The sequence below is a fragment of the Clytia hemisphaerica genome, unplaced genomic scaffold (assembly GCF_902728285.1).
Source record: "Clytia hemisphaerica strain Z4C2 unplaced genomic scaffold, Clytia hemisphaerica genome assembly, whole genome shotgun sequence".
Lineage (NCBI taxonomy): Eukaryota > Metazoa > Cnidaria > Hydrozoa > Leptothecata > Clytiidae > Clytia > Clytia hemisphaerica.
In genome coordinates, this window is record NW_027104551.1 from 958,935 (window position 1) to 986,506 (window position 27,572).

The following is a 27,572-nucleotide window of genomic DNA, read 5'->3' on the forward strand; positions in this document are numbered from 1 at the left end:
AGAATTTGAAAGATACTACTTTCAACGAAACAAATATACCATTTTCTACCAGAAAATAAAGGATAGAAAGCTGTAAATTTGAATTTTGGATGATGAAGAAAATCCCCGGGGGGGGGGTACTAGGGCAAGATGGGTTACAGGGATGCTCCGCTGGTCAGGGTACCTTTTCTAACCTCCACGAGTCCCAGGGAGGGTCGCAAAAACACCAAAATAGAAAAATCAGTCCCTCGTAGGGTGCCTTTTTTTGGAAAATTTGGGGAAAAAGTAGAACATTTGAGAACATTTTTGAATTTCAGTCCCATTCAGGGTCACTTTTTTCGCAAATTTCGAGTCCCACGTAGGGTCCATTTTTCGAACCGTCGGTCGACAAGGGTAGTACCCCCCCCGGGGGCTCTGGGAAATATATTTTACCTTATCTTTAAAAAAAGTAGCTGAAGTTGATTTACAATCTTACAAGCCGTCCTTCGATCAAGGTACGCGTACAATACAATACCCGTAATGGCAGCCGAGTTGTGCAAGTTGTTTCTCCGTTGTCAAGCAAAATGATCATTGAACTTTTCTGATGTTTTAGATTTGTTTGAGATTGGCTTTTTATTGTCTAGTAAGCATCTTTTCACTTCTTCTAACACTTTGGTAAACAAAATAGTCTACTTCTTTGATTCTTTAGCTCTAACTAGTTCTTAAGAAATTCAGAAATTCAGAGTTGCTTTTTAAAGTTTAGTTTTGGGATCACAATCACAACACACGATCCATTCACCATTGACTGATTGACCCACATGATAGACAGTAGCGGCCTGGCTTAAATTTCTTGGTGGTGCAAACTATGAAATTGGCGCCCCTGGTATTTTTGTCCTTATTTGCGCCCTCCATCATTAAGTGAAAATATTAAACTGTAAGAGAGCAGTGACTGTTTGAAAGTAACGCCCCTGATCTTTGAAATGGAAATTTTATACCTGGTAAGTCGATTTAGTCTATATTTTTGCCTTCTAAAACTCTTATCAGAAAAATTACCAGATATAATCTTTAAACTTTCGCACCACTAGTCTTACTTTACTCTCTATTTAAAGATCAATGGCTGAAAGAGGCCCCAAAAATTCAGAAGTTGGGAGGAAGGGTTCGTTGTTATTGTGGTGGCGCCGCAGGCAAAAAATTTTGGTGTAAGAAAGGTCAAACAGCTTAAAAGATAAAAACCACAGCGAGAATCAACAAGTTTTGATATTTGGCAATCTCTCATTTTGGGGGTGAGCATTCTCTTTAATCCCTGGTGGATACACAACACTTCTCTACTTCTGATTCAATATTGATAGAAGTTTTGAAAAAATTCAAGAGAGAAAGAATGTAAGAGGGTAAAATAAAGTGCCGCAGGAGAAAAAAATTAACATTGTACTCATAGAAGGCGCTATAAACGTGTCGAAGGGCGCCAAATTACCCAATTAAACATCAAAAAAATTTTGGCGCCCCCCTTAAAAAGCTCCTTTGGCGCCCCTCTCAGATCTTTCTGGGTGGTGCACTGCACACCCTGCACCCCCTGCCAGGCCGCCACTGATGATAGATATATTAGGATGGCCCAGAAGGTTCAAAATACGCACTTCTAATTTTCACGCACTTCCAGTTCTTATAAAATTTGTGAACTAGAACTGTCTAGGGTCAATGGCCCAGAAGGCTGCAGAAGGCTCAAGTGACACTGCGCGTGCACTTCTGACTTTTTGTCACGGCGGGAAATTTCCAAGCGAGCGGCCCGCCCAATGAAAATTTGTTTGGTCGTTAAAATGAATGTCGAGTTACGCAAAATGAGTTGAAATTTCCGAGTAGTTCATATCAAGAGTTATATACAGGTTAAAATTTTCAAGTTAAGTGTTGGTCAGCAAAATTCCCCCCTGGTGGCAAAAATCGGGGAATTTTCGGGCTTAAATCGGGGAAGCAAAAAGTGACCAAATATCAACTTTGTTTTTTCATCAAAAAATGTTGTTATATATGAATCACGAGTAGATTTAGAATTAAATTTAGAATCATTGATTTAACACTCACAAATATCCAAAGGAATGAACAACCTAACCAAACCCAAACAAAAGATGAGCTTGATAATGTTTTTACAGTTTGGCTGAAAGTTCCTTACTTGGGAAATACTGGTCAGAATTTAGTTAAGTCTTTGGAGAGAAAGATTCGCAGAAATTTGAAAAGAGATAAAAAACTCGTCTTCAAATCCTTCTATTCGACAACAAAAGTAAATCTATTTACAAATACTAAAGATAAAACGCCGTTTCTTTCAAAATCCAATGTTGTGTATCGTTTCCGATGTCCTGGTTGTTCCTCAGAATACATTGGCAAAACTGACCGGAACCTACACGAACGTTGTCTCGAGCACTCGTAGGCCAAAAAAAAAAGTAGTTTTGTTTCCGGAAATGCGGGTGACGGAAAAAAATCTCACCCGGGCGGCCGGAAAATATTTTTTTTTTCAATTTTCATAGAAAAACTCTAATTGACGTGTACGAAAAAATAATCCAGGTTCGATGTCTCTTTACTTGAAAAAACGAAATTTTAAGAAGAAGCTGTACTCTAAGGTAATTCTATTCACAACAACATAAAACAGGAAAGTAGAAAACATTTGTGACAGAAGATTTTCTTTTTCAAAACACAAGTGACATACGTAAATCTTTGAATACAATCGTTAAATGGATCGTAAAATCGTAAAATGGAAAATAAACTCTTTATAAATCTTTGAATACAATCGTTAAATGGATCTTCGATTGCACAAAAAAAAAGTTTTTTTCTATTTGCGGCTGGGTGAGATATATTTTTTTCCAAAAAAAAGTTCACCCGGCCGATTTCCGGAAACAAGACTACTTTTTTTTGTGGCCTACCGTAAAGATAGTGCTATATGTAGTCATCTTTTGTCCTGTTCGAACTTTAACGACATCAACAAAATGCTCTTGTTTGAACAAGAACCATTGAACAAAAAAGAACAAAATGAATATTTTTTGAACACAATAGAAAATAACACTCGTATTATTGATAGGTCTGATAAATGGAATATTCTTTTAATAAAAGAAGCAATTTATATCAAAAGGCATTCTCCTATTTTGAATAGTGGCCTTAAAGCCTCTAGAGATTTGTATCTATTTTCTTAGTTTTACTGCATTTTAACTAGTCATTTAATTGTTTTAGATTTTGAAATCGTTTTTAAGCTCAACTTTCTTTTACAGAAATCATTTGCCTGAATGATGTATATGATACTATACGAAATATAGCTGTTTTTTTAAATCCAAATTTTCATCTTTTGCTTTGAATATCTTGGCTTGATGAATTTTCTCGGACTTGCTTTTATCCTTTATTGGTCTAAATTATCAGTTGGTTATGGATTTACAACTCGTCAAACCACAAATTATTTTGCTATTATCATCAACTCATTTATTACAACTCGGTATCTATTTTGCTGACTAGAACGGCTATCTTTTTAGGGAGACTTTTTTTTCTCTAAAATATTTTTAGAAGTGCGCAGTGTTGTCACAAAAAAACTCGGAAGTGCGCAGTGTCTCTTGAGCCTTCTGGGCCATGACCCCTAGACAGTTCTAGTTCACAAATTTTATAAGAACTGGAAGTGCGTGGTGAGCCTTAGGGGCCATCGTAATATATGCCCCAATCTTTTCCAGGCTTCTCTGCAACTCGAGGGTGAAAATCCAAGATTTTGTGGCCTGAGATATTGCACGAAAAAACAGTTTTTTTGAAAAACATAACCGTCTTGGCTTGGGACGACTGGTCGAATGAAACATGGGACTGTTTATTATATGGCCTGTATTTTCACTTATACTGTTAAATCTCTTTGACAACAAATTTGTTTTGAGAACCTCCAAAATTGAAAATAAGAAAAAGAAGATCCAACTTTGACAGCTTGAATCCAATGCAATGTGATGTGAAGTTTCTAGCTCTGGTTTGAAATAACAAAGAAAACCGGTATATTGAATCTCCGGGTAGACATATATAAAAAAATTCCCGCCTTTTTATCAAATAAAGACCCTCCATAGCCCGCCACTTTCAAAACAAAACAAAAAGAAACTTATATAATAAGAAAAAAATGGTGACTTAAAGAAAACTTCTGGAAAAAAACATGCCAAACGGAAATGACAAGGGGCTATTTCAAAACAAAAGAATGAGTGAAATGAAATTTATAATGGGAAAGTTTATGAGTTTTTTATCGCCGTGATTAATCCATATGACTTTTCTATTTCTATCCATTTATTTGCATAAGCCTAAAAAAGCTAACATCGCAAATCGACTTAGTCTGCAAGTAGAGCCAGTTAGTGGAAATACTTTGATTTATGAAGCGTCTTTACGTCACACTGAACAAAAGAAAATAGCAAAAGAACAAAGGAATTACGCATACGTAGCTACCATTTCTCAACCATGGGGAATCGTGATTTTACGGAAATGAGAATATCCTCATATCGTATAAAGTATCTTCTTAAAATTTCATTCTTCCCCATAAGTGCGAAAAACGAAGAAACTTTCGTTTTATACAGTAATTGTCTTTTTAATCTGCCATGAAGTATTAAAAAATTCCTTATTGAATGACATGTTCTCCTACTAAAAGGTTTAAAAAATTCCGCAGAAACAAGAAATTGTCTATTAAAAAAAAATCGATTACAAAACCTACGTCACAACCACGAAGTGTTGACTTTTAGTTATAATGACTTCTTCTCACTTGTTTGGTTTTCCGTCATAAAAAGAAAGTCGTTATTGTGAACTTTGAACATGCTTTAAAATGGAGGTATTTCCACTAACTGAGAGCACTGATTTTCTCTAAGTGATCCACCCCAGTCTGGTACATCGGTTGGGAACTGGGCACTAGTACTCCTTACTTCAAAAGTTTTTTTTCTAAGAAGATCGCTTCAAACCAAAATCAAAACAAACCATGAAGAGCGTGTTCAAAGTTGTCTAAACGTTAGTTGAAAAGGATTTTCAAAAAAGTTAAATGTTAAGTGAAAAAATTGAATTGAAAAAATTGAATTGAAAAATTTTAGTCGCCAACTGGTCAGGGGACTCTACTAGTAGCAAAACAATATACACAGTTCGGGGATTGAGCCGAGTTAAATAAAGTCGATAGTGCCGCGAATCATCAGTTCATAGTATTCAAATATCACCATCCTTTTACTTATAACGTTGGTTGAAAAGGATTTTCAAAAAAGTTAAATGTTAAGTGAAAAAATTAAATTGAAAAAATTGAATTGAAAAATTTTAGTCGCCAACTTGGTCAGGGGACTCTACTAGTAGCAAAACAATATACACAGTTCGGGGATTGAGCCGAGTTAAATAAAGTCGATAGTGCCGCGAATCATCAGTTCATAGTATTCACCATCCTTTTACTTATAGTTTCTGGAACTTTTGCAAAAAAAAAGGAAAAATATTTAAAAGTTGTATTTTTCCTGCTGTATTCACATACTGAACTTGTAAGATCTTTAATTGTGGCCTTTTTTGCAAGTGCGTGCAACATTGCATTGGGTACAAAGTCCAATTATATGTTTCCTGTAATTTTTGTATGAAGTGTTAGGGACATGTTTTTTAATTGTTTCGTTTTTAGGGGTCTTGGGAAATCATCATTCATTTCTAATATAATGAATGAACTAAAATTATGCCCTGATGATGGTTGCTTGGAAAAGATGAACTTTAAAAATTTAAAAGAATTTTTTCTAAAGCTTAAATCTGTCATGACTTATGCTTCAACAAAGTGCGGTCCAAAAATGAGCCAATACTTAGCATTTTAGTAGGAGCAAATACTTAGCATTTGGATATAGAGGCTTGTATCTCTCTCAATTTTTCTGCTATGACTCTAATACTTTGCACATGCCTTTTTATACCTTGTAAGATCAATATACCAACATAAGCAATCACTAAAAATAGTTGTATGGTCCTATTATGAGCATGTTTTTAGCATTGGGTGTGGCTTTTTTTTAATCCACCAGCACAGTTAAGATAAACACAAAAGAACTATGATATTGATATTATGCATACTTGAGGCATTCAAAAAGATAGAAAAACCAAATTTGGCCGATATACCGGGTGGTCCAAAAAAAACTTCCATAAATTTCAAATTTTGACGTAGAGCGCTCTAATTGAGCTATCAACTTAAAATTTTGCATAGTGAATTTTCAACATCTTTTATGTCCCTCCTTGAAGATTCAGATTCCGAAAATAATTTTTTCAAAAGTTATAGCTATTTATAAATGATGTTTCAAAATTGACTTGTTCAAAAATTGGCGTCAGAAGATTCACAAATCATCAACCTGTTTAGTGCGCGTTCTTTTTATTATACATGATTGGGATAAGTAGAAGCTCCGTTAAACGTTTAGTAAAACGAAGAGGGTTTACAAACAATTTAAACTTATGAAAACGCCTCGTATGAGTGAAGTCACACGTCAGCGAAGAACAGAACGTGCTGGGAGACTTGCAGATCAATTTGAACGGAATCCACGCCTCATTGAAAAGTGCGCTTTTCAAGATGAAAAAGAGTTTTCACTAGAGGTCCCTCTGAATCATCAGAATGATCGTGTTTATTTCAAGGGAGACAAAAAGGACGTTCCTTTAGAAAATCTCTGTCATCATACAAACCGTCAATCAAAGAAGGTTATGGTTTCCGCGTGTTTGACATGGAATGGTGCCACCCAACCAGTTAACGAAAGTTCTATGAAGGTCAATGCAGTCAATCACAAAAATCATCTTGAAAAGAAACTCATCCCTCTGTTGAGAAGCTCTTTACCCTTGAACAATGGATCTTTTTACAAGATGGTGCTCCATCGCATGGTTCCAATTTGGTGCAAGATTTCATGGATGAAAGACTGCGGAAGCGTTTTGTGAAAAAGACTGACTGGCCACCCTCTTCGCCTGACTGCAATCCATTAGATTTTTATTTCTGGGACGCAGTCAAGGCAGAGGTGTACAAAGGTTGATTGAGCAACCCTTTTAAAGATGAGAATGAGTTGAAAAGAAAGATACGTACGGTATGGAAGAAAGTCGGTTCAAATCGCAAGATAATCAGAAAGGCTCTAAAAGAGTTCCTACCACGAGTGAGAACTGTAAATGAACAGAAAGGTGGTTGTATCAAATTATTTTATAGTTAGACATCAATATTAATTGTGAACCCGTGGAAGGATCTGTTGCAAAGAAATAGTCTTACAACTTAAACTTTATCGATGTTTTTTAATGATTTGTACGAAACCATTGAGTTTACGAACAAGTAAGAATTTTAATTGACGTCAGTTTTGAACAAGTCAATTTTAACCTCTTTTTTAGAAAACCACATAACTTTACAAAATATTAGTTTCTGACAATGAGATTTTCAGGAGTGCCTCGATTTAAGTTGAAGTTTAGCCATACGAAATTTGAAGTCGATAACACAGTAAGAGCGCTCTACGTCAAAATTTGAAACTTATGGAAGTTTTTTTTGGACCACCCGGTAAAGCATTCCAGGGTCCTTTTATGAGCAAAAATTTAGCATTGACTGGACACAGAGTTCTTGAAGGCCATGTCTTTATGCTAAAATTTGAAAACCAGAAGGTTATTGTTATTTCATAGCTCATTTAGGCGCTATTTGATGCTTGGATCATTCACGAAGCTTAAAAAGTCTTTTCTGTGATCTTTGTCATAGTTAAATGGACCAAAAACGAGCAGTATTTTAGCATTTTAACGGAAATATTAAGTATTTGCTCGATTCTGGACCCTGAAAAGGTTTTGAACATCAAATAAGTTATCATTAATGTTTGATACACAATTGAACAGAACTTCATGAGGTTATTTTATGTTCCTAGGTCTCAAAATGAGCTGAATTTAGCAAAAATTAGACTAGGTGTAAAGTTAATTTTAGTAAGAGAAGCAGAATAAATTGGAGTATTTCCAGTGGAAAATGCTAAATTTAGCTCCAAACGGGCCCTTTAACAGCTTGTACAACAATGTTTTATTGGTGTTAATAACTTGATTATTAAACTACTTCAAAGGAAGTTATGAAGGTTTTACACCCACTCCAGCCTTTTAATTAGGTGTTTAGAAACATACTAGTAATTCTGCTACATTATTTTTAGTGGAAAAATGCTAAATTTAGCTCCAAACGGGCCCTTTAACAGCTCAAGTGCTATATTGGTGTTAATAACTTGATTATTCAACTATTTCAAAAGAAGTTATGGAAGTCTTATACCTAATCAAGCCTTTTACTTTGGTGTTTTGGCACTTATTGTCAATGGGGAAATAGGTGCTAAAAAAGTGCTCTAAAAAGGGCCCCATAATAGGAAAATGTGGGCCTTTTAACAATAGGCTACTTTAATTGCCATCCCTCTATGATAATCATTGGTCAGATAGACAACTTCCTGGGTTTTTAGCTCTGATTTAGATCATTTTCCGAAACACATACAAATGCTAAAATTTGCTCCTAACTGGCCCCTACAACAGCTAGAATTTTGGGAAAAGAACTTTTTGGGGTCCTATCATCACTACTAACATTCTGTGAAAATTTCGGACCTCCAAGTTACCCCAATCAAAATTTAGCTTTTTTGAAAATGCCAAAAACGAAACAATTAAAAAACATGTCCTTAGGGCTTTACTGCCTAAGAATAAAAAAGAAGGGATATTCTATTCGCTGTGCGAACGTACTTTTTTTAGACAAGTCATTATAGAACTTTTTACTCGCTGGATTGATGGTTGTGTAATATTTAACTTTCTCATATACTTACTTCTACATCATCTTTTAAGGCCGACTGACAGCTGACTATTAGGCTAGGCTAACCTGAGATCAGATCGTCATGTCTTCTGCACACTACCCTGAAGCTCTAATGGGATTTGTGAAAATAAACAATTTGACATATCTGCAATCTCAATTTCGCAAGGACCTCGCTTGTTTCAAAGGACTGGTAATGACAACAAAGTGATTTTGTTTAAAAAGTGTATCAGCGCTGTATCAGAAAAAAGTTCCTTTTTGACATCGTGTCACATAAGATTTTTTTCCTCAGATGTTTAATTTCCAAGTGCCTTCAGAGGTTTTCTGTGTGTGTAAGAAAATTATGGCCATCTGTTATTGGGTTAGGCTAGGCTACACTTACCTCTTTTCTCTTTCCTATTCCAACAATATTTGATTGGCAATTGGATTGGTAATTTGGTATCTTTGTTTCGTCACAGTTACAGTTTTTGTTTTTTTTCAGTTTGTATCTTTGCAAGACCCTAGGACTTTGAGAACGGTTGTTCGATTAGGACCTCTCATGGTATCCTGGTGCCCAAAAATATACGGAAAAACAGCTTCCCTGACAGTTTTGTAGATCCACGTTTTTCATTTTCAATATATTATAGTCATATCAGAGAGAAAAGCCTTAGGTGGAAAAATATTTATTTCACACATTATGTTACACACATTATGCTATATATGCTATACCATAAAAAATTGCAGATGTTTCTCAATGTCTCGAGGTTGCTTGGATAAATGTCCCAAAGTGCTTTGAGATTTGATACTTAAAAAGTAGATATCGTAAGTAACTTAAAATTAGAGTTTTTTTTTATTTGACCTGCTAGTTCCAGACTTAATGAGCTTTAGTCATTATTCATATTTCAGGAAGTATGAAACGGGCGTTAAAATTATACAATAATTGGAAAATTTACTTATTGAAAGTCATCTTTGTTTTAAAAGCATAATTTTTATAAAGATCAGCAGTATTTCTTAAAATTTTCTCAAAAACTCCATATCAAAAACATCCAAAAATGCCTAGTTTAAAGCCCTTTTTTATGTGTCTTTTACACTTTTTTGGAAAATTAGAATTTGGCTTTAAAGCTCATAAGTTTGGAACTATTGAATAGCTCAGACTTTAAGTTGGGGTATCTACTTTCAAAATATTAAAACAAGCACTTTGATCTATTTGTTCAGCCTTGAGACATCAAGAAACATCCAATCTTTTTCATCAGCCACCAGGTAGGACCTGGAATTATTTACAGTGTAGAATAGGGACTATATTTTAGTTGGTTTTTAATATCTGGGTGAAGTTCTTGCCGGATATCATAAAAACATGCCAGATCTTTTGCTTTCATCACAATCACAATTCAAAAATAGTACCGGGTGCGCCACAAAAAGGTTTCTCTCTTTAAAGCTAATTTTCTAGACATCTAAATCTTTTAAAAGAACCATTCCAATTTCATTGGCAAGAAAGAAGATAAACTTAAATTTTGATGTGTCATTTATTAAATTCGATTCATTAGATCAAAAGTTCAATTGAATATAAAAGATACTTTCAGAAAGTGCTCGAAAACGTTGAAAATCGACCTATCAAATTTTTATTTTAAATTGGCCATCGCAATAGCCTTTTACATGATAATAAGCGTTTTCCAGTAGTTCACATAAATTTCGAAACTTAAGGGTCGAAAGGGTTTAAAATCTTTATCCAGATCAATTTAATTCTGTTTAATTAACTTTTACCGAAATTTTCCTCAGATTTTTTCTTTTACACTGGATAAAGTCTATGTAAGGCTGGATTACCTCGAAACCCATATTTGCTATATTTTAATGAATCTTACCAGGTTTTTTGGCCTTTTCGACAAATTTTCTGCCTTTTATTGAAATTCAACCTTCCTTTATGTAACAAAAGGTCATTTAGACAGCTGATTATCATTTTTAATGACTGAAACGAAAGTACTGATGTATCAAGTAATTATGCTTCTGTTTAATTTGATATGTCAATTTTTAACGTTTTTGAGCACTTTTATTTAATTGAGCATAACTTTTGATGTAATGAATCGAATTTTCAAAATTTAAGTTTATCTTTCTTCTTTCCAATGAAATTGGAATAATTCTTTTAAAATTTTTAGATTTTGAGAAAATTAGTTTTAAAGAGAGAAACTTTTTTGTGGCGCACCCCGTATTTTTCTGCTCATTAATGAATCCTGATAAGGTTATTTCTTGTACTTAAGAAAGGTACAAGAAGAAGACCTTGCTATGAGGGTCATGAGGGTTTTAGCAAGGCTTTTTATTAAGAGAAAGTATTGAAAATGTCTTTTGCCATCGTTTCAGCTTGTTCTCTGTAGAAACAATGGAAGAAGATGCAGCCCCATCAGACAATGTAGTGACAGATTTTGCAACATATGAAGATTTTCTCGATAGTCAAATCACATCTCTTGATTTATACTATCTTGAAGATGAAGAGTTAGCCCGTCAACTTGTGGAATTAGGTTACAGAGGTAGTGGGGAAGTTCTCAAAAGAGAAGAATTTATCTCAAGAAAGCAAGCAGCTGAAGCCAGTCGTCTATCCAAGAGAAGTCAGCAAAAGACACTCTCTAGCTCAGGGAAAACTATCAAAGACCCTTTCCTACTCGCACTTGCTCAAAGAGAAGAAGCAAATCGAAGTGGAAAAATGACAACTATTGTCTTCATTCGTGATCAAAATACTAAAGGACAAGAAATATCTGGCTATATAGACTTTGCTCAAAGACTAAAAACTGAAAACTTTGAACCTTATTTTTCTGGAAAGAAACGTTTCCTTCCTAGAGCTTCAGATTTAAGCTTTTACAATTGGGAAACTCAAACATGTACATCAAATCCTTCGAGTAACTATCAAGTGATTGCTGAAAATGCTAGTGGTCTGCTGTTCAAAAACAAACGTGATCGAAAGATTTTGAATGTTGATCCCAAAGCATCTTCACCTGGCGACAACTCAACAAGATTGGTGATCAACTCACCTAATTACATCCAAGTTGTACTCTATGATCATATCACTCGTAGAAAAACTTGAAATGTATTTTGTTTAAGGAATATATATAAAGTATGTGTGATCATTTGTAATTATGAAATAGTTATGTATATAATGCGATAATTTTAGAACAATAATGATGATTTTAATTAATTTAATTCTGCTTTGTCTCGGTTTTTTAAATTTGTGTTACTTGTCATTTTAAAAGTCTAAGGTCGTTATTCCTTATTTAATAATCCTTATCCCCCCTTGAAAGTTTTACTCTAGTTTTAAATATATTTTTGTCTTTTAGCCATCAAAGAATACTTTAGATAACACTGTTTGAAAATAAATAAAAAATGCCTGCAAGTGGAAAATTGGCTATTCCTCTGATTCACGATTCAAAACCTTATAATGGAATATTGACAGATCGACAACAAACATGGGTGTCTTGTGCTACAAATGACAATATCACAGAAAATCCAGTCATCTACAGGTATATGAACCGAAAACTAACGGTTGACCGGGCAACAATTTTTATTTACAATACTTATTCTTCAAAGAATCTAATATTTTTGTTCTTTCCTTTTTATAGACATGTGGCATGAAATAACGATTTTAGGGCAAAGCAAAATATCAGATTAGGATTGCTTTAGCTTGAAAATAATGATTTTTTTTTGTCTGACAATGGACAACTTGGGTTAAACAATGTTCATCCAACTGTTATTTAAAGCCCTGACACATGACTTTGTTAAGAAAGATTTTATTTTATTTCATTATAGACACAAAGCCAAAGAAGAACTAAGAAAGGAGAAGATTTCAGAAACAGAAGCAGAAACTGTCAAAGTTCGTGGACTACCTGAAGACGTTACAGGTTCGTATTGAATAATTATCTTGAAATAATTACCACAAGCACAAATAACTTTTGTAAACCTTTATCATTATTTGATGTATGAATAAAATCAATGAATTATATTTCATACTTAATTTTTCAGACAATCCAAAAAGCTCAGCTGGGTTGATAGAGAAACTACAACAAAGTCGAAGAGAAAGGTTGGACTAATACAATATTTTATTTAAAAACGCACTTACAAGATCCACACCCAACCAAACTCCTGGTTCTACAAATATGTGCTATAGAATCTGAAAGGGAAATACAGATTTTCTACAAATTGTATTTTTAGAAATATATTTGTGCAGAGTAAATCAAAATAAACTTGTTAGTTGATCGACCCTGAAAATTTCAGCACTCAATTTTCACAGGCCGTTAGTGCTTGAAAGACTTATCAGTAATTTTTGATCTTGGATTTTTTCTATTTCAGACATGATTCAGCTTTTGAAGATATGATCCAGGAATTAGCTGCAATAAGTTTTGTATGTTTTTGTGCTTTCCTTCTTAATCCTTACCTGATTTTTCCTTTTTCTTTTCATTTTGTTGTCAAAATTTTCCAATTGCTTATTTTTTGATTTTTCACTGGGTGCTTCACTTTATAACTTCATTTCGAAATTAAAAAATTGGGGTAGAAAGTTGTTCTTTCTTTTTGTTTAAAAATGCTATCTGTAATCTGATCAAATGAAAAATGTTAAATGACATCCTTTACAGTAGTTAATCTTTTTGGTTATATTTTAGGATTTAGAGCCACAAATTAGTGAAATTTGCAGAACAATTAAAGGCTATCTGGATATGGATCTAAAAGGTATGTATTATTCATTTATTTTCTGACTTTATTGATTTAACAATACACTTCTTGAGATAAATCTAAATCTTTGTGAAACTGTTGTTTTTAAGTATAATGATATGCACCACTAGAGAGTCTTCTGAGAACTTTTAAAACTTCCACCCAATACGTCACTTAAACAATAGAAAAAGTGACGTATTGGGTGGAACAAAAACAGAAAAGTTCCATAATTTCGTGAAGTCATTGCAGTGGTGCATATCATGAATATACATAAAGGGCATTTTACATATTTGTATTTCCAAAAGACAATTATCAATTTGGATACAAAAGCGCAAACACTCCATTATAAACGCTAATGATTTTATGCATTTCCAGTCATAATGATTCCAGATTTAATGTATGAAACAGTATAGAAAAGACTTTTATTCAAAAATTAGATTCCGCACTTTCTTTGTATTGGTAGTAGTCAAAACAAAAGTTTAAATGTTCCAAATCAAATAACAACATACAAAATATTTAAAACAGTCAAATATCCTTACAATATTAGAATCTATCTTACAAGCCTAAAGATATAGGCCGATTTCAAAGGAGCAGGCAATTAGTAATTAATCGGCCCTCTGAATTCTGAACTTTTGCATGAAGTGCCAATCAGTCAAGATCGCATTTTTACTCTTTTAAGATTTCATTATTAACAAATTTTTCTATCATTATCTCTTCATTTTAGAAATGGAATTTGAAATGTCTATTCTGGAGGTTGATGAGGTATGTTTCTTTTTATTCCGAGTGTTGATCCAATGCGAGCTCTTCTTTCAGTACAGAAATGGTTGAACTGTAGACCATCAATAACCCTAGTCTATACACAGACCCGGGTTACAGATGTATACTAACCCATGTTAATTGATATTGTTCAAGTTTATCTTAAGAACTTTTACTAACAGATCTTTTTTGCAATTTCATTTTTAGTCTCTGTTAATATTAAGTATGAAAGATTTGAATGGTTTATGGCGAAAGATTGAGGCTCGTGCACCACAAAGAAAAACTTGGATTGAAGGTTTGGATAAAACAATACAAAAAGTTGAACGTAACCGTGCCTTCTTAGTAAGTTCACTTTGAATTTTTAGTTTATTTCAATTGACCAATACTATATGATGTATAAGGATTCAAGTTATTAACTTTAGCATGCCTATCGGATCAAGTCTAATCTCTTAGCAGATCCTAATATTGTTCTATGCATAGTAGGCATTTGCTCTCAATTCCAGGACTCGAAGAGGATCTACCAAGGTTAGCAATCTTTTTGATGAATCTAGATTTTTGATGAATGTATGCTCTGCAGTGATCGGATGGAGTAAAACTATCGCAATAAAATATCTACTGTCATAGATATTAGAACCAAGTCACTTTTGCTTTCGCTTTCATGCAACAGTTTTGAATGTTTTGGCTGGACTTAAGCTTGTCAGATTATCACATTCGCTGTAGAGTATGGTGTTGACAGAGTGGATGATCTGTATGAGGTTAAGATCAACCTTATACATTTTGGTATCTTTTTTCCAGATTAGTGAAGTATTTAAAGCATACAAAGTCACACTAGAGAATATTGCACACATGATGCCTGCTGATGTACAACGACTAATGGAAAATGAAATTGTAGTAAGGGACTTATTCAAGTACAATGTAGTCTGTATAAGTCGAACCTCTACAAATCTAATGTCTCCTTAACTCGAAAAATTTTTATGGTCCCTTCAGTTAACAATGCCTTATAAATCTTAAATGCAATAACTTGAAATTTCCTTAACTTGAACAAGTTTGTTTTACCCGTGCATGTATGAGTTATGGACACTCCACTGTATCAGATGGACTGTGATTTCCCTACTTACTGAATGCATCTCTTCTTCAAAATACCATTTTATTATACATTGTGTATTTGTCTTTCTTGCTCATAGAAAACCAACAAGTTTATTTTAAACAATAAAAAATGCATTGCAGATCTCATTGCTAGACTTTTAATCGGTAAGGTTTTTTCACATTTTTACTATTTTTCTGTACATTAAAGTTAAAATTGTAGAATAAAATAAAAATGTGCCGCTAAGAGAAAAGCAAGTCAGTCCAATGATATGTAGGTATTCTGGTTGTTTTCAGTCAGTGAGTTTTTTAAAAGCCAGGATCTACCGGGTGTGCAAAAGGTTTTAAAGGTGTCAAAAAGGCTTTTTTTTCAGTGTTTTATAAACTTGAATTTGATCCCGTCTTTTTTCTCAAAAATTACGCTTTTTTCGAATTTTCTTTTTTTAACTTTTTAATGACGTGAAACAAATCTTAAGTATGATAGCCCAAAGTTTAAATAAGTCTTTCCTCCATGGAATGGCGAAAAGTTTCGATTTATAACATTTTTAGTTTGTCACAGTTTCAATTTTTTTTCTGTTGAACGTTCTTCAGGTGACATTGATCTACAACGAAGATTTTACATCAAATGGCAAAACCGATGTGCAGATTGGAAAACTTTGAAATTGAAGGAAGCCATTCAGAATCATAAGTATGTGTTTTTAGTATCATCCTCCTTGTGCTTGCTGCATGCAGATTTCTTTTATAAGATATTTTTAAAGCAGTGACATCACATATATCTTATATTAGCACTAAGTGGAGCTTTTCTATCTTTCTCAAGAGCAGAGCAACAGTAGGTGAAGCAAAACATTGCGTCATCTTTGCAAAATCTAGATCATTTGACCAACTTCCATGACAGGCATACTATTTAGAGGCGTTATTTTGCTCGTTTATTAAGTAAGAATTCTTTTGATTCTATTGAAGTCAATGATAATTAAACAAAGGAACAAATTAAACCAGTTTTAGATATTTAGATTTTTGTCAATTAAATAAATATGTTTTTCTCAATTTTTTTAGAGCGTACATGGAATCTGAATCGGTCGTGAACCCTCCATTAATCAACCGTCTTCTTAGTGATCTTTCTTTCAAACAAAAATCCATCAATAAAAGACGATTGGATCTGCTGACGCAATTAAGGTGAGATAAAAACATTAATCGCACGATGGGTTATTTTTTCTTATTTGGCACGCCCTCAAAGAGAGCAATTAATCGTTAATTGCATCCTGTAGAGAGCAATTAATCGTTAATCACACTCTCCAATGCGGCGCCAATGTTTACAAAATTGATTTTAATGTTTTTTCTTACATTTTTTTTGCATCGAACGTTTTAATTGCATTCGAAATTTATTTTGTGAGCAAGAAAATCAATAAACAACAATAAAATAAAGACATAAGAGAAGAGAAAAATATAAAACTCTCAGTGCAATTTCTGTAATTTACTTTCCTAACTGGGAAAAAGTAGTGAAAGCCATTGTGCGATTAGCTCGTAATCACATAATAACTCGTACAATTCGAAAATTGCACTCGTTATCATGTGGTTACATATACGTATCGTATATTTGTATTGAAAAACTTTAAATTATATATTTGATCTGTACCTCTTCTGAATAATGCTTACGGACATAATATGGAGTTACAAAATTTGATATAAAGTAGCATTCAGCTATCAAATGTCACAGAAAGAAATGTCAGAACGAAAAACCAAAACATTCGATTAATTCTATTATTCTTTTACATGCACGTGATTTCAATTATTCTGTTCAATTGTTGGTTCACGTAATGTTTACGTTTGATAACAGGCGTTTCCCTTCAAAAGGCTTTCAACAAGGCTCAAAATTTACATGTCCGTAAACCCATCTTCTGATCAGTTTTCTTCCATCGTTGCTCGGTTTTTTCCAAAACATAGACTTATATTCTTAGAAAACTACTCTTGATACAGTAGAGGAGATTTGAAGAAAAAAAGTACTGTTTTAGTGCAGTTTCGCACTTTCTGTCCCGCTTGGAGATTTGTCATGATTAAAAGTAGCCGTAAAAATGTTTTTTCCTATCTTGAAATCAAATTCTTTAGAAATATGAAGCCTCCGATATCTACTAAGACAGCTGTTTATCAATGGAATTGCGCTTTGACCATTATCACTGACGAACTAGGTATGTACATTGTAACAACAAATAACACTTTGTTTGGCAAATCCATTTATTGCCAAAAAAGTGAGTACGACGATTGACGTGAATTTTTTTCCAAACAGCAAGGTAGACAACCCTTGAATTCCTTGAAACCCTTGAATTCCTTTAAAAAAATCAAGAATGTTCCTTGATTTTTTGGGTCAGTTGAAAACGTTGGTTACCCAATATGGCACCCGAAAAATCGCTGTCACAGCCTGATTTTAAGCTGCTTAATCGTTAGATAAAAAAATAAAAAGTCAAGGCCAGTGTGAAAAAGCGGCTGGATATTCACGCCTGGAATTTTTATGACATATTTATAGAGGTTTAAAATTTGAACGAATTGATTAGGCACTTAAAGGGTTAGTTAGAAACTCCAATATGACTGCTACTAATTTCTAGAAGTGTTTCAATTATTTCGCTACTTTGGTACAGGCTACTATGATATTTTTGCAAGATTTATACCCTTGAAACCCTTGGAATTTCAAATTTTGTGGCCATTTTTTAGGAGGGAAATTACAAGTTTGTGGAAAATTACAAATTAACGTATAAGCAAAAGCGTCAATCCAGGTCAATCTGGACCCCCTCTTAAAAAAGTTATTTTTCGGAATTTTGAACATATGCTACTGCCACTTTGGAATTTGGTTAAGCAAAGAAAGAATCATCTCAAATAACTCAATATTTAAAAAAATATTCAATTTAGATTCCACAAATTCCAAGTTCATTTTCGATGTCAAGTCAGAACAAAACCGAATTTTAAAAGATTGTGACGATTATATAATTAATCTAAAGGTATATATTTTTGTGTTATTTTTATATTTACAGTTGATTAAAATTACTATTAAATATTTAAATGAAAAAGCACAATCTCTCCGACATCGGTGGACCTTCACTCAAAATAAAGAAGAATAATCAGGAAAATGATGCAACCCACTGTGTCTGGAGAGCTAAGCCTTGTGAAAGTATTTGCGATTATTATCCGACGCGCGAAAATAGCGACATTTGATTGGCTTCTTTACTGTCTAATATTTCCGAGTATATAGATTCCATGGAGGCTACGCAAATTATTTTTTCCGTACATGGACGAGAGTATCATCGACGGTCGGGAGTATCTCATCTTTGTTGTTTAGTTTTGTTGTTTGGAATTGCTTAGGTCAGGGGTGGTAGTAACGGCTTGTCACTGTGCCGGGTGCATACTCGGCGCCTTGGGCCCCGCAGGGTTGCTAGTAACGGCTCGAATTTCAGACAGGTTAAAAAAGGGGCAATTTTACCCATATTATGATAACATTACCCCCGTCTTTTTTGTCATTCTATAAGTATTTACAAATTTTGAGTTCTGCTGTGCGAGTGTGGCTGAATGGATAGCGCGCTGGGTTTCTGATCAGAAACTCTTTCATTTGGTGGGTTCGAACCCCGGTCGGGTCGATCTTTCAAGGTTTAAGATACTCCCGCCCGTCGATGATACTCCCGACCGTCAAGATGAGATACTCCCGACCGTCGATGATACTCCCGACCGTCAAAATGAGATACTCCCGACCGTCGATGATACTCTCGTCCATGTACGGAAAAAAAATTTGCGGAGGCTACATATTTCAAAAATTGTCGTCACGCGACAAGTTCAATGACAATTGAGCATCTTCTTTTTGACGTTACGTCACAAAATGAAAATAAGACTTTTGAATAAAAACCTACCAAGAAAGCAGATTTATGAGCTTATAAATTGGAATTATGCTTAAAAATTATTTTATCACATTATTTTAGTGATGGACGGATAATAAACCATTTTTATTTGGACGCAGTCTCATCCAATATGAAAAATATTTGGCGTGCGGATAGAGTATGAATATAATATGAATTTTTATCTTTTCTTTATTCAGGACAAATTATTAAACGGAAAGATAGTGAATAGTGACGTAATTGATGAGGTATATTAAGCCGTGGTTACACTACATTAATATCTTTAAAATTTTTGAAATTTTTTAATCAAAAATACATTAAAGAAATTAACTATTTTCTTTAAAGTCTTTTTGAAATTTTTGTGTTGTATCAAATCTTCAATTGTTTTTTCTCAACTCATTTTCTCACTCAACAAACGACATGAGTGGAAGGAGGAAGGCAGCTGCACACGTATTGTGTTAATTATTATCATAGTGTGGAAAGGGGTCTGATACCCCTTCTTAAATGATCCCCCCTTCTTGGCACCCCCCCCCAACCTTTAAAAATGTCTATCCTCAAGGGTTCTGGGCTAAATTTTCGAAAATATATAGTGCGATCCGATAATCCCCTTTTCGCTGCTACCCCGTAATAATAACTTGCTTCTTGTTGACTACTCAAAAAGAAAAACTTCCTTTCATGCAGACCAAACTTCATAAATAATCTACAATATATGTAAGCCCCCCCCCCTTCTTAAACGATCCCCCCTCCTTGCTATCCGCCCTTTTTAATGAAAATTTCTGATCCCCCTTCTTCACTTTTTTGGAAGGCGTCACAAACCCCCCCCCCTTATGAAAGGGCGTCCGTACTATGCTTATGAAACGGAAATTTCAGAGGAAATATTCGAAAAAGAAAAGTCGAGCTAAAAGATCTTGCTGGGTACGCCTAGTGGTTAAATTTGAGGAACGAAAAAAGTGCCTACAACAACATTGCTGAACTACGTGACCAAGAAGAATTCATACTGTATCTTATTTAGAACTTATCCTATCTTTCACCCTTATCTCTTCCAAACGCTAGAAAATCCATTCACCGAAAAAAATGTACAGAACTATCATGTCGGTGGCTTTGATCTCGAGAGAAGTGAAGAAAAAAACTTTAAACTCTTTACCAAAAAAATGGTAAAGAATCGCAAGAAATAATTTCTTTTTCAAGAATTTATACGTCTTTATTTTGTTTAAAAGAGGGCTGTTACACTTGTAAACTTTTTAATCATAAAGACTTGATTAAAAAATTTCAGAAATTTAGAAATAAATTAATGTAATGTAACCACGCCTTACATTTATCTTGGGGAAGTAAAGTGGCGAGCAGTTTGATTAATTCAAGTATCTTTTTTTTGTAATTGACCCGGCGAAAACAAAACAAAAATTATTGGCCGTTCGACTTTCTTGATCAATCAACTTTAATAATAGTAAATCGAATGTTTTGATTGGCTATGAAAATATCAGATTCAAATGTAAGTTCACAATGAGGAATATTTGAAAAACCGCAAAACACACACTAAAGGATACTTCGAGATTTTCTTAGGCCATAATCATAAGTAATGAGAAAAAGACATTGCTTTTTCACGGGTGTTTTTGGGATATATAACCCCTCCCAAACATTTGATAACTGCAATCATCCTAGAAATATAGTTCGCTTCTAGAAATTTATAAAATGAACATTCCATCAAATTTATCAATGATAGCTTTCTTAAACAAGACCATATTTCGAAGGATGATTATTAGTTCGTCCTGTGCTCTATTGCCATCGTTTTTCAGTGTTTGAAATTGTTTATGCGCAATGGCGTAAACTTCAATCCAGCAAGTTAGAATTTCAGCCTTACCAGCATGAAGCATGGGTATCATATCGAAATCGTTTATCATAAACTTTATGTAGGATAGTATGAACGATAGGTGACGGTTCGGAAGACAGTCTTCATCATTCGGTAACAATGCCCTCGCTTCGTGATGTCTGTGAAGCTTGATAAGAATTAAAGCTTTTCCGTGCCTGAATTCAGCGCCTTGTTTGTATGGCAGCGAACTCTTTTCTATAATATTCAACGCGTCTTGATATCTTTTTAGGACAAATGAATACCTAGATTTTAACGAGTTGAACCTCTGTCTGTAACCATGATTAAGCGGAATGTTATTACTCATTAAAAATTGTTCCAATTCTTCAATCTGTTTACCAGCTCTTGTTAAATTTTTGTTCTTAATCGATATCCTTATTTCAGTATCGAACATTTGGAATTTATCATGTACGGTTAAGTTAGAAATGGAAAGCCTTCCAATAATAGTTTCAGCCTTATTGTTGTCACCATTGTTCACAAAATAATCGGCAAGCTTCAATTTAATGCTGTTCATACCAGTCACAGAAATGAGACAATCGTACACTTCATTGATTCTCTTTGAAAAAGATTTGTACTCTTTTCCTTTCAAGTGATTAAATGCAAAGGCTACTCGGATTTTGTATGAGAATACTTTTTCGTGAGGTTTGGTCAGTTCCTTTGCAAATTCCCTCTCGAATTTTTGAATATCCTCCAATTCAACCTTCTCATCATTACTATACATGATTTCCAGTCTCAAATTTTTCAGCTCCAACGCACTGATGAAATACGCGAAATCGTCAGTAATGCGATACATCTTTAGACATTTTTCATTGTTGATATAGTAATTCTTCATAAACGGAATGTCAAATCTCGAATCTGCAGTCCGAAACAAAGTAGTAATGTTAATGATTATTTTACCTAGCAGATCTTTCTCATTCAGTACATTCCAAAGATTTTTTGCATGGATGTACCAAAGATCTTTTTCATCCGTATGAAATTCATCTTTAGAAAAAGCCATAGCGATGTTGTTTAGGAGCTCTTTCAACATCAGTGCTATCTCATTAATCGAAGTTTTAAAAACTCCTGTTTCCAAAGAGATGCAAATAACTTTTTGCACAAGAGCATGAATATGTAGATGGCTTTCAGATTGTTGGACCAACGAAAGAGAACAGATCTCATCCAAAATTTCATTTAGCTCAATTTCGTCGCTGATTTCCTTGAAATAAAGAAAAGTCTCTTTTTTGATGCAACTGTTGTCCATAAAAGCCATCATTGCCAAGACACTCCAAGCTTTTGGAGAGGACTTCAATTGTTCAAAAGCCAATGACCAGACGGTTAACAATGTCTTATCATAATCTGAAAGCTTTTTCTTTGGATGTAGCAAGGACGAGTTTGATTCCTTGAAGCTTAAGATGTAAGTCGAAATTTTTGTTCCATGTTTTTTTATGTAACTCACAGCCTGTTGCAAAACTAGGGGGAATGATTGTAGCTCTTCAGCCAATGAATCAATCTCTTCCCGAGTGGCGTTTGGTAAATTATCTCTCAAAAATAGTTTCCCTTCTTCACTTTCAAATAGTTGCAGTTTGTAGAGAACGATTTTGGGATCATCAAATTCATTCAATTGTGTTGTTAATAGTATTGAGATTTTTTGGGATGACACATTGCTAAGGAAAGTTTTCAAATCGTTTAAATGTTCTTCAAAAACATCATCAACCATGAATAAGACTTTTTTACCATCTAGATATTTTGTTAAAAGTTGGCAAACCAAAACTAGAGACTCTTTCGGAGGTACTACCTCTTTTGAAATCATATAAAGAATGTCACATAAAGTTTTATGTAAAGACTTTGCATTTATCCAAAATATTTTATCGTAACCGTATTTGTTAACATCAACAAATTTCGCAGCTGTCTGTGTTTTGCCTGTCCCACCCAAAGCTGAAATAGCAACACAATTAGAAGAATCGAACATAACTTTAATGTCTTTGATGACTTTTTCTCTTCCAAAGAAATTAGCAACAGGTAATCTTAAATCCCAGTAGAATGGTTGTTTTTGCGTAATCTCAACTGTCGTGCTTTTGCTCGAGTCGATCAGGTCTTTCTTTAATGTTTCTTTTGTATCAAACAATTCTTTTTCGATCATTTTCTTAGTGGTATCTAGATCTTGGTTTATTTTCTTAAATTCTTCACAGCAGTTTAACATCGCTTGGGTCTGTTCCAAGCTTTTGATTTTAAGTTTCAAAGCTCTGATTTCAATCGCATTGTCTGTCGCTTGATTACTTAGAGAATCCAAATCGTGTTTAAAATTTTTCACTATCTTTAGGATTTCTGCATTGTATTTATCCAATGAACTGGTTCTCAAATCATGGAAAAATGTCATGTTTTGGTATTTCAACCCAAGTAGGATGGATTCAATCTTATTCCAACAACTATTAAATTTTGCCACTGTGTCTAAATCTGCTGCATTCCCATGTTTGATTTCATTTCGAAGTTGTCTTGCTCGATCAACAAAAGCAGCTTTACTTTGATCGGTCGATTTCACGTTCTTCCAACCACCTGATGGTTTAAGATTTGTTTCATTGCGAATAACAGCAACGATCAATGTTATATCCCAATCCTTTGAGTCTGTTTGTTGTTTGTTCTGAGGACATAATTTATCCCATTCATCCTGCTTGAGAATTTTGTGAAGTCCATTTTTAGTGTTTTGTTTGCATGTCAACATATGTTGGTAAAGTTGACCTGGGTTTTGTGGTAATCCTTGGTAAGATGGATCATTGTCCAGATTGTGTAGGATTGACAGGAGAGCATCTTTGACACAAAACTCGAGAGCAAGATTTACTCTGATCCAATAATCACTTTTTGTGACAACATTTTGCCGAGTAGAGCTCATCGCTTGAATGTTTTAAATTATTTTCCAATTTTACATTTTTTTCTGATATTTTATCAAGTTTCAAATAAAAATTTTCCAAACGTTTGCATAATTTATATGATTTCAATGAAAGACAATCTAATGAATAAATTATCTTATATGAATTTATAATGAATTACGCTTGGTCATATGATATGCATTCTAGGTCAGCAGACTATTTTTGGATTAGAAATTCTTTCAATGGAGTATTTTAAATGATAGATATGAAACTCAATCAAATTTGTAACCCTTTTTGCAGCCACAAAAGATTCATTAAATTTGAATTAAAAACAAAATAGAAAATTGACCTATACACCTTTTCGATCGTAGCCGCCAATTGCCGCGCGGGCATTTTTTGTCCGCTTTATCCCACTAAAACCGTCCCAGTCCTTTTTTCGCACCTATAGACAATAGTGGTACGCGTCTGACCGCGCGACTACGGTCGAAAAGGTGTATTAGAGACTTTTGCTTGATTAAATAAATTGTTCTGATTGCAAAAATTAATCCGTCAAGGTTTCACTGGTCTATCTCATACGAAATACAAGCCGTATATATATAAAAGTTGCGAAGCGATCCAGAGCCTCCTCGATTCGCAAGTTGCAAGCAAAAAATTTAAGACATACAAACACTGTATATTCAATGGCATTTGTGAAGTTTTACTTAATACATTCGCTGCAGTCTTTCCGAATATCCTATCATTCGCAAAAATTTTATAGTCCCTCTCTATAAAAATGACATCTGTAGATTCTCTCATTGATGAAAAATGAAGCTTCAACCGTTCTATTTTTCATTTTCTGGAATAAATAGCAAAAAGTTTAAACAAACAACAATATAAGAAAAGTAAGATGAAAACACTACAGTAACACATTCAGGGCATTTCAAATTTAAAAAAATAAAAAATAAACTGTACCCTTATAATCATAAAGGTTGGCGAGTCCAGTCAAAACACAGATTTGATCTGTAGCGTCACGCTTCACCTTCACAAAAAATTTCATAATTAAAAAAAAAAGTCATTTTGCATTATCATGATATACTAATAATGTTAAAAAAGGGAAAAAACTTTCAAAACAGGACAAAGCAATTTCATACTCATAATTTCCAACAGATTGCAAGGAGGGAAAAAAATCTTATGGGAAACATTTTTGTAATCTGAAAGAATGCCCAAAGGGAAAAAAACGTATGTGGAAGAAAACTTCAAGTCGACAACAAAAGTTTCCCATACTCTTGGGTACCTAATACCGTAAGTTGGTCTAATATCGACATGCCATATAAAGGGTGTCGGAATTAGGGAAGTTGGCATTAGACCAAGTTACGGTAGCCGGGGGTGGGGCTGCTAATTAATTTTTCCAAAATTTTCCAACCCCCCATCGCTTATTAAATTTTTCCAAACCCCCCGACTAACCGAGAGTATTAGACAAACGTGGAAGAAAATTTCCAAATTGACAGCTTTCCACATTTAAAATACAATTATATACCGTGAGATGGGGTAACTTGCAAACAAAAAGGAGAAAAGAGACTGTTTTAATCTAACGTTTCCAGTCCATCTAAAAAGAACGACAAATATCTATTAAAAAGCAACAAAAAAAAGAACAACAAACCCTAACTAATCAAAGAACAACATATTTTGCCATCCACAACCCCGACCGTAAGTGACTGTACCACCCCTACAGATTCATTCATCATTTTTTGTAACAGGAATTAACTACATGTGGTTTAAAAGAACGCAAAATTATACATGCGAATAAGTCTCTATTTGGGTGAGCTGGAAAGATTAGATGAACTAACTCATAAGCAACAAAGGTTTTTCACATTTTAAACAGATATGTGGAGGAAAATTTTTATAGTTGACGACAAAAAATTTTCCATGTTTTACAAAAGGCATGTCAAAGAAGGTTCAAAAGTTCGTGGCAAAAGTTAAGAAAATTTTCAAGTATGTTGACAACAAAACTTTTCCACGTTCAAAATGCACAAAGAACATTTCAAAGTAAGTTCTGCAGAAGCTGGGTTCTGGGTTCACCTCGATTCAGCCGGTTTACCGGATGAGTTCACCTCGGTTCCATCCCCCGGTTCACCTTTTTCTAATTTACGTTTTCACTTGCCAGTTAAGTCAATGTTGTAGAAGAAGAAGAACTCAGTGAAATCCAATTATCAATCAGTCCAGTTTGCTCCAAGGTTGAGTTAAAACTAACCTAAGTCAGTGAAAGTTATAAAATTGTCCTGTTTTTGCAATCAAGAAATTGAATCTCTCAACCATCAAAATGGAAACAAATTTAGATTCCCTAGTATAATGCATTTTCAAAATGAGTTTCAATATTGAGGTTGGGAACTAGTTTTCTTGAAGTGTTTGATGCCTGATCATAGCAAAATATTTTTAGTGAGACAATCAAATATTCAGATATGTTGATAATTGTTTTACTTTTCGTAGCTATTGTGCGAGATGGACAATTTGCACACTCATACAAGTCTTGAAGCAACTCTCTATGTGGGTCATTAACTAATCTTGAAACTTCATTTTTTATTGAAGGATGGTTAAAACGATTAGGAAACTCAATATGACAGATAGTTTCATATGTAGTTTTCTCTGAAGCATATGATGAGAGAATATAATGCTTGGATAACAGAATTAAAAAAGCAGACATTTTGGCCCAAATTTCTTAGCCCTAGTGGGGAAAGTCGTGATCGCCTTGACATTTTTTTACGCACACGATCGACGGATTGGTCTTGGATAATTTGTAGCAGTGTGGGACTGTTCTGTTACAGTATTAATTTTTTAAACGTTATCGATATCGTTGATAAATGAATGATATTATCCAGGGGATGTCAATCGAACAACTTCGAACAAAAATCGATTGAGTTCGAGTAAGGTTAGATTGGTTTGATTGATAGTTGACTATGCTCGATTGGTTTGATTGATAATTGACATTGGATTAATCTTTGATTTCGTTCGATTACGATTATGTTTGATGAGTTTGATTGCGATTAGATTAAATTGGATCACTCTGTTAGAGCTTTTTAGCGTGGGCGGCCGAGCACTTAATTACCATACCAAAGCGAATAAAATCTAATACCATTGAATCAATCGAACGTAATAGGTTAGGTTAGGTTAGGTTTATTTCAAATTGAATAACATAAAGAAAGAAACTATGTACATAAGTTTTTAACCATTGGTGGCTCTCGTGCTATGTACACTTTGCAAGAAAAATAAATGATTAAAGATCAAAATATTAGTTCCAAGAAAATGAAAGTACAAAATACGGAACAGTAAATGTTAACAGAAATAAAAGAGTTAAAATCTAAGGAAAAAATTTATATCAGAAAATGATAAAAAATAGAAAAAAAAAGAAAAAAAACAAAAAAAAAACAAAAAACAAAACAAACAAACAAAAAATCAAATTATGTAAAAATGATAGCAAACAACACAAATACTCCAAATAAGAGAGTTTAAGAAAGATGTAAAGACATGATTCAACAAAGAGATTAAAACGTGAATGCAATCGAACGTTATCGAAGCAATCGAACGTAATTGAAGCAATCGAACAGCAAATCCTGGGTAATATTCGATCAATTCGATTTATGTTCGATGGCATTCGATTAATTCGATTGGTTCGATTGACAATCGAACGTTCGATTGACATCCCCTGGTATTATGCCTAAAACAATTTCTTTCGCAAAAATTAGGTGAAACTTTTAAAAGGTCTATAAAGAACGGAGTGAAACCCTAATTCAATATATTTCCTTCCCACAAAGCAG

General features: G+C 33.9%; 3 protein-coding genes across 3 annotated transcripts in view; 2 read left to right on the forward strand and 1 right to left on the reverse strand.

The window, feature by feature from the left end:
* Positions 1-480: 480 nt before the first annotated feature.
* LOC136822869 (cilia- and flagella-associated protein 299-like) lies at positions 481-11,863 on the forward strand. Its single transcript, XM_067079179.1, has 2 exons — positions 481-601; positions 11,030-11,863. Exon 2 carries the CDS (start codon positions 11,049-11,051, stop codon positions 11,745-11,747), a length of 699 nt encoding a protein of 232 aa, XP_066935280.1. The 5' UTR covers positions 481-601; positions 11,030-11,048; the 3' UTR covers positions 11,748-11,863.
* A 128-nt stretch (positions 11,864-11,991) lies between these two features.
* LOC136822956 (coiled-coil domain-containing protein 180-like) overlaps positions 11,992-27,572 on the forward strand; it is a 56,123-nt gene continuing 40,542 nt past the window's right edge. Inside the window, exons 1-14 of the mRNA XM_067079258.1 lie at positions 11,992-12,180; positions 12,467-12,558; positions 12,680-12,737; positions 13,007-13,058; positions 13,315-13,381; positions 14,088-14,125; positions 14,327-14,461; positions 14,915-15,010; positions 15,304-15,370; positions 15,794-15,890; positions 16,256-16,375; positions 17,306-17,385; positions 18,101-18,189; positions 19,275-19,322. Coding sequence (XP_066935359.1) covers positions 12,044-12,180; positions 12,467-12,558; positions 12,680-12,737; positions 13,007-13,058; positions 13,315-13,381; positions 14,088-14,125; positions 14,327-14,461; positions 14,915-15,010; positions 15,304-15,370; positions 15,794-15,890; positions 16,256-16,375; positions 17,306-17,385; positions 18,101-18,189; positions 19,275-19,322 — 1,176 coding nt within the window. The 5' untranslated portion in view covers positions 11,992-12,043. The remainder of the gene's footprint in view (positions 12,181-12,466; positions 12,559-12,679; positions 12,738-13,006; positions 13,059-13,314; positions 13,382-14,087; positions 14,126-14,326; positions 14,462-14,914; positions 15,011-15,303; positions 15,371-15,793; positions 15,891-16,255; positions 16,376-17,305; positions 17,386-18,100; positions 18,190-19,274; positions 19,323-27,572) is intronic.
* On the reverse strand, positions 20,284-23,817 carry LOC136822923 (uncharacterized). Its single transcript, XM_067079229.1, has one exon. It carries the CDS (start codon positions 23,802-23,804, stop codon positions 20,757-20,759), a length of 3,048 nt encoding a protein of 1,015 aa, XP_066935330.1. The 5' UTR covers positions 23,805-23,817; the 3' UTR covers positions 20,284-20,756.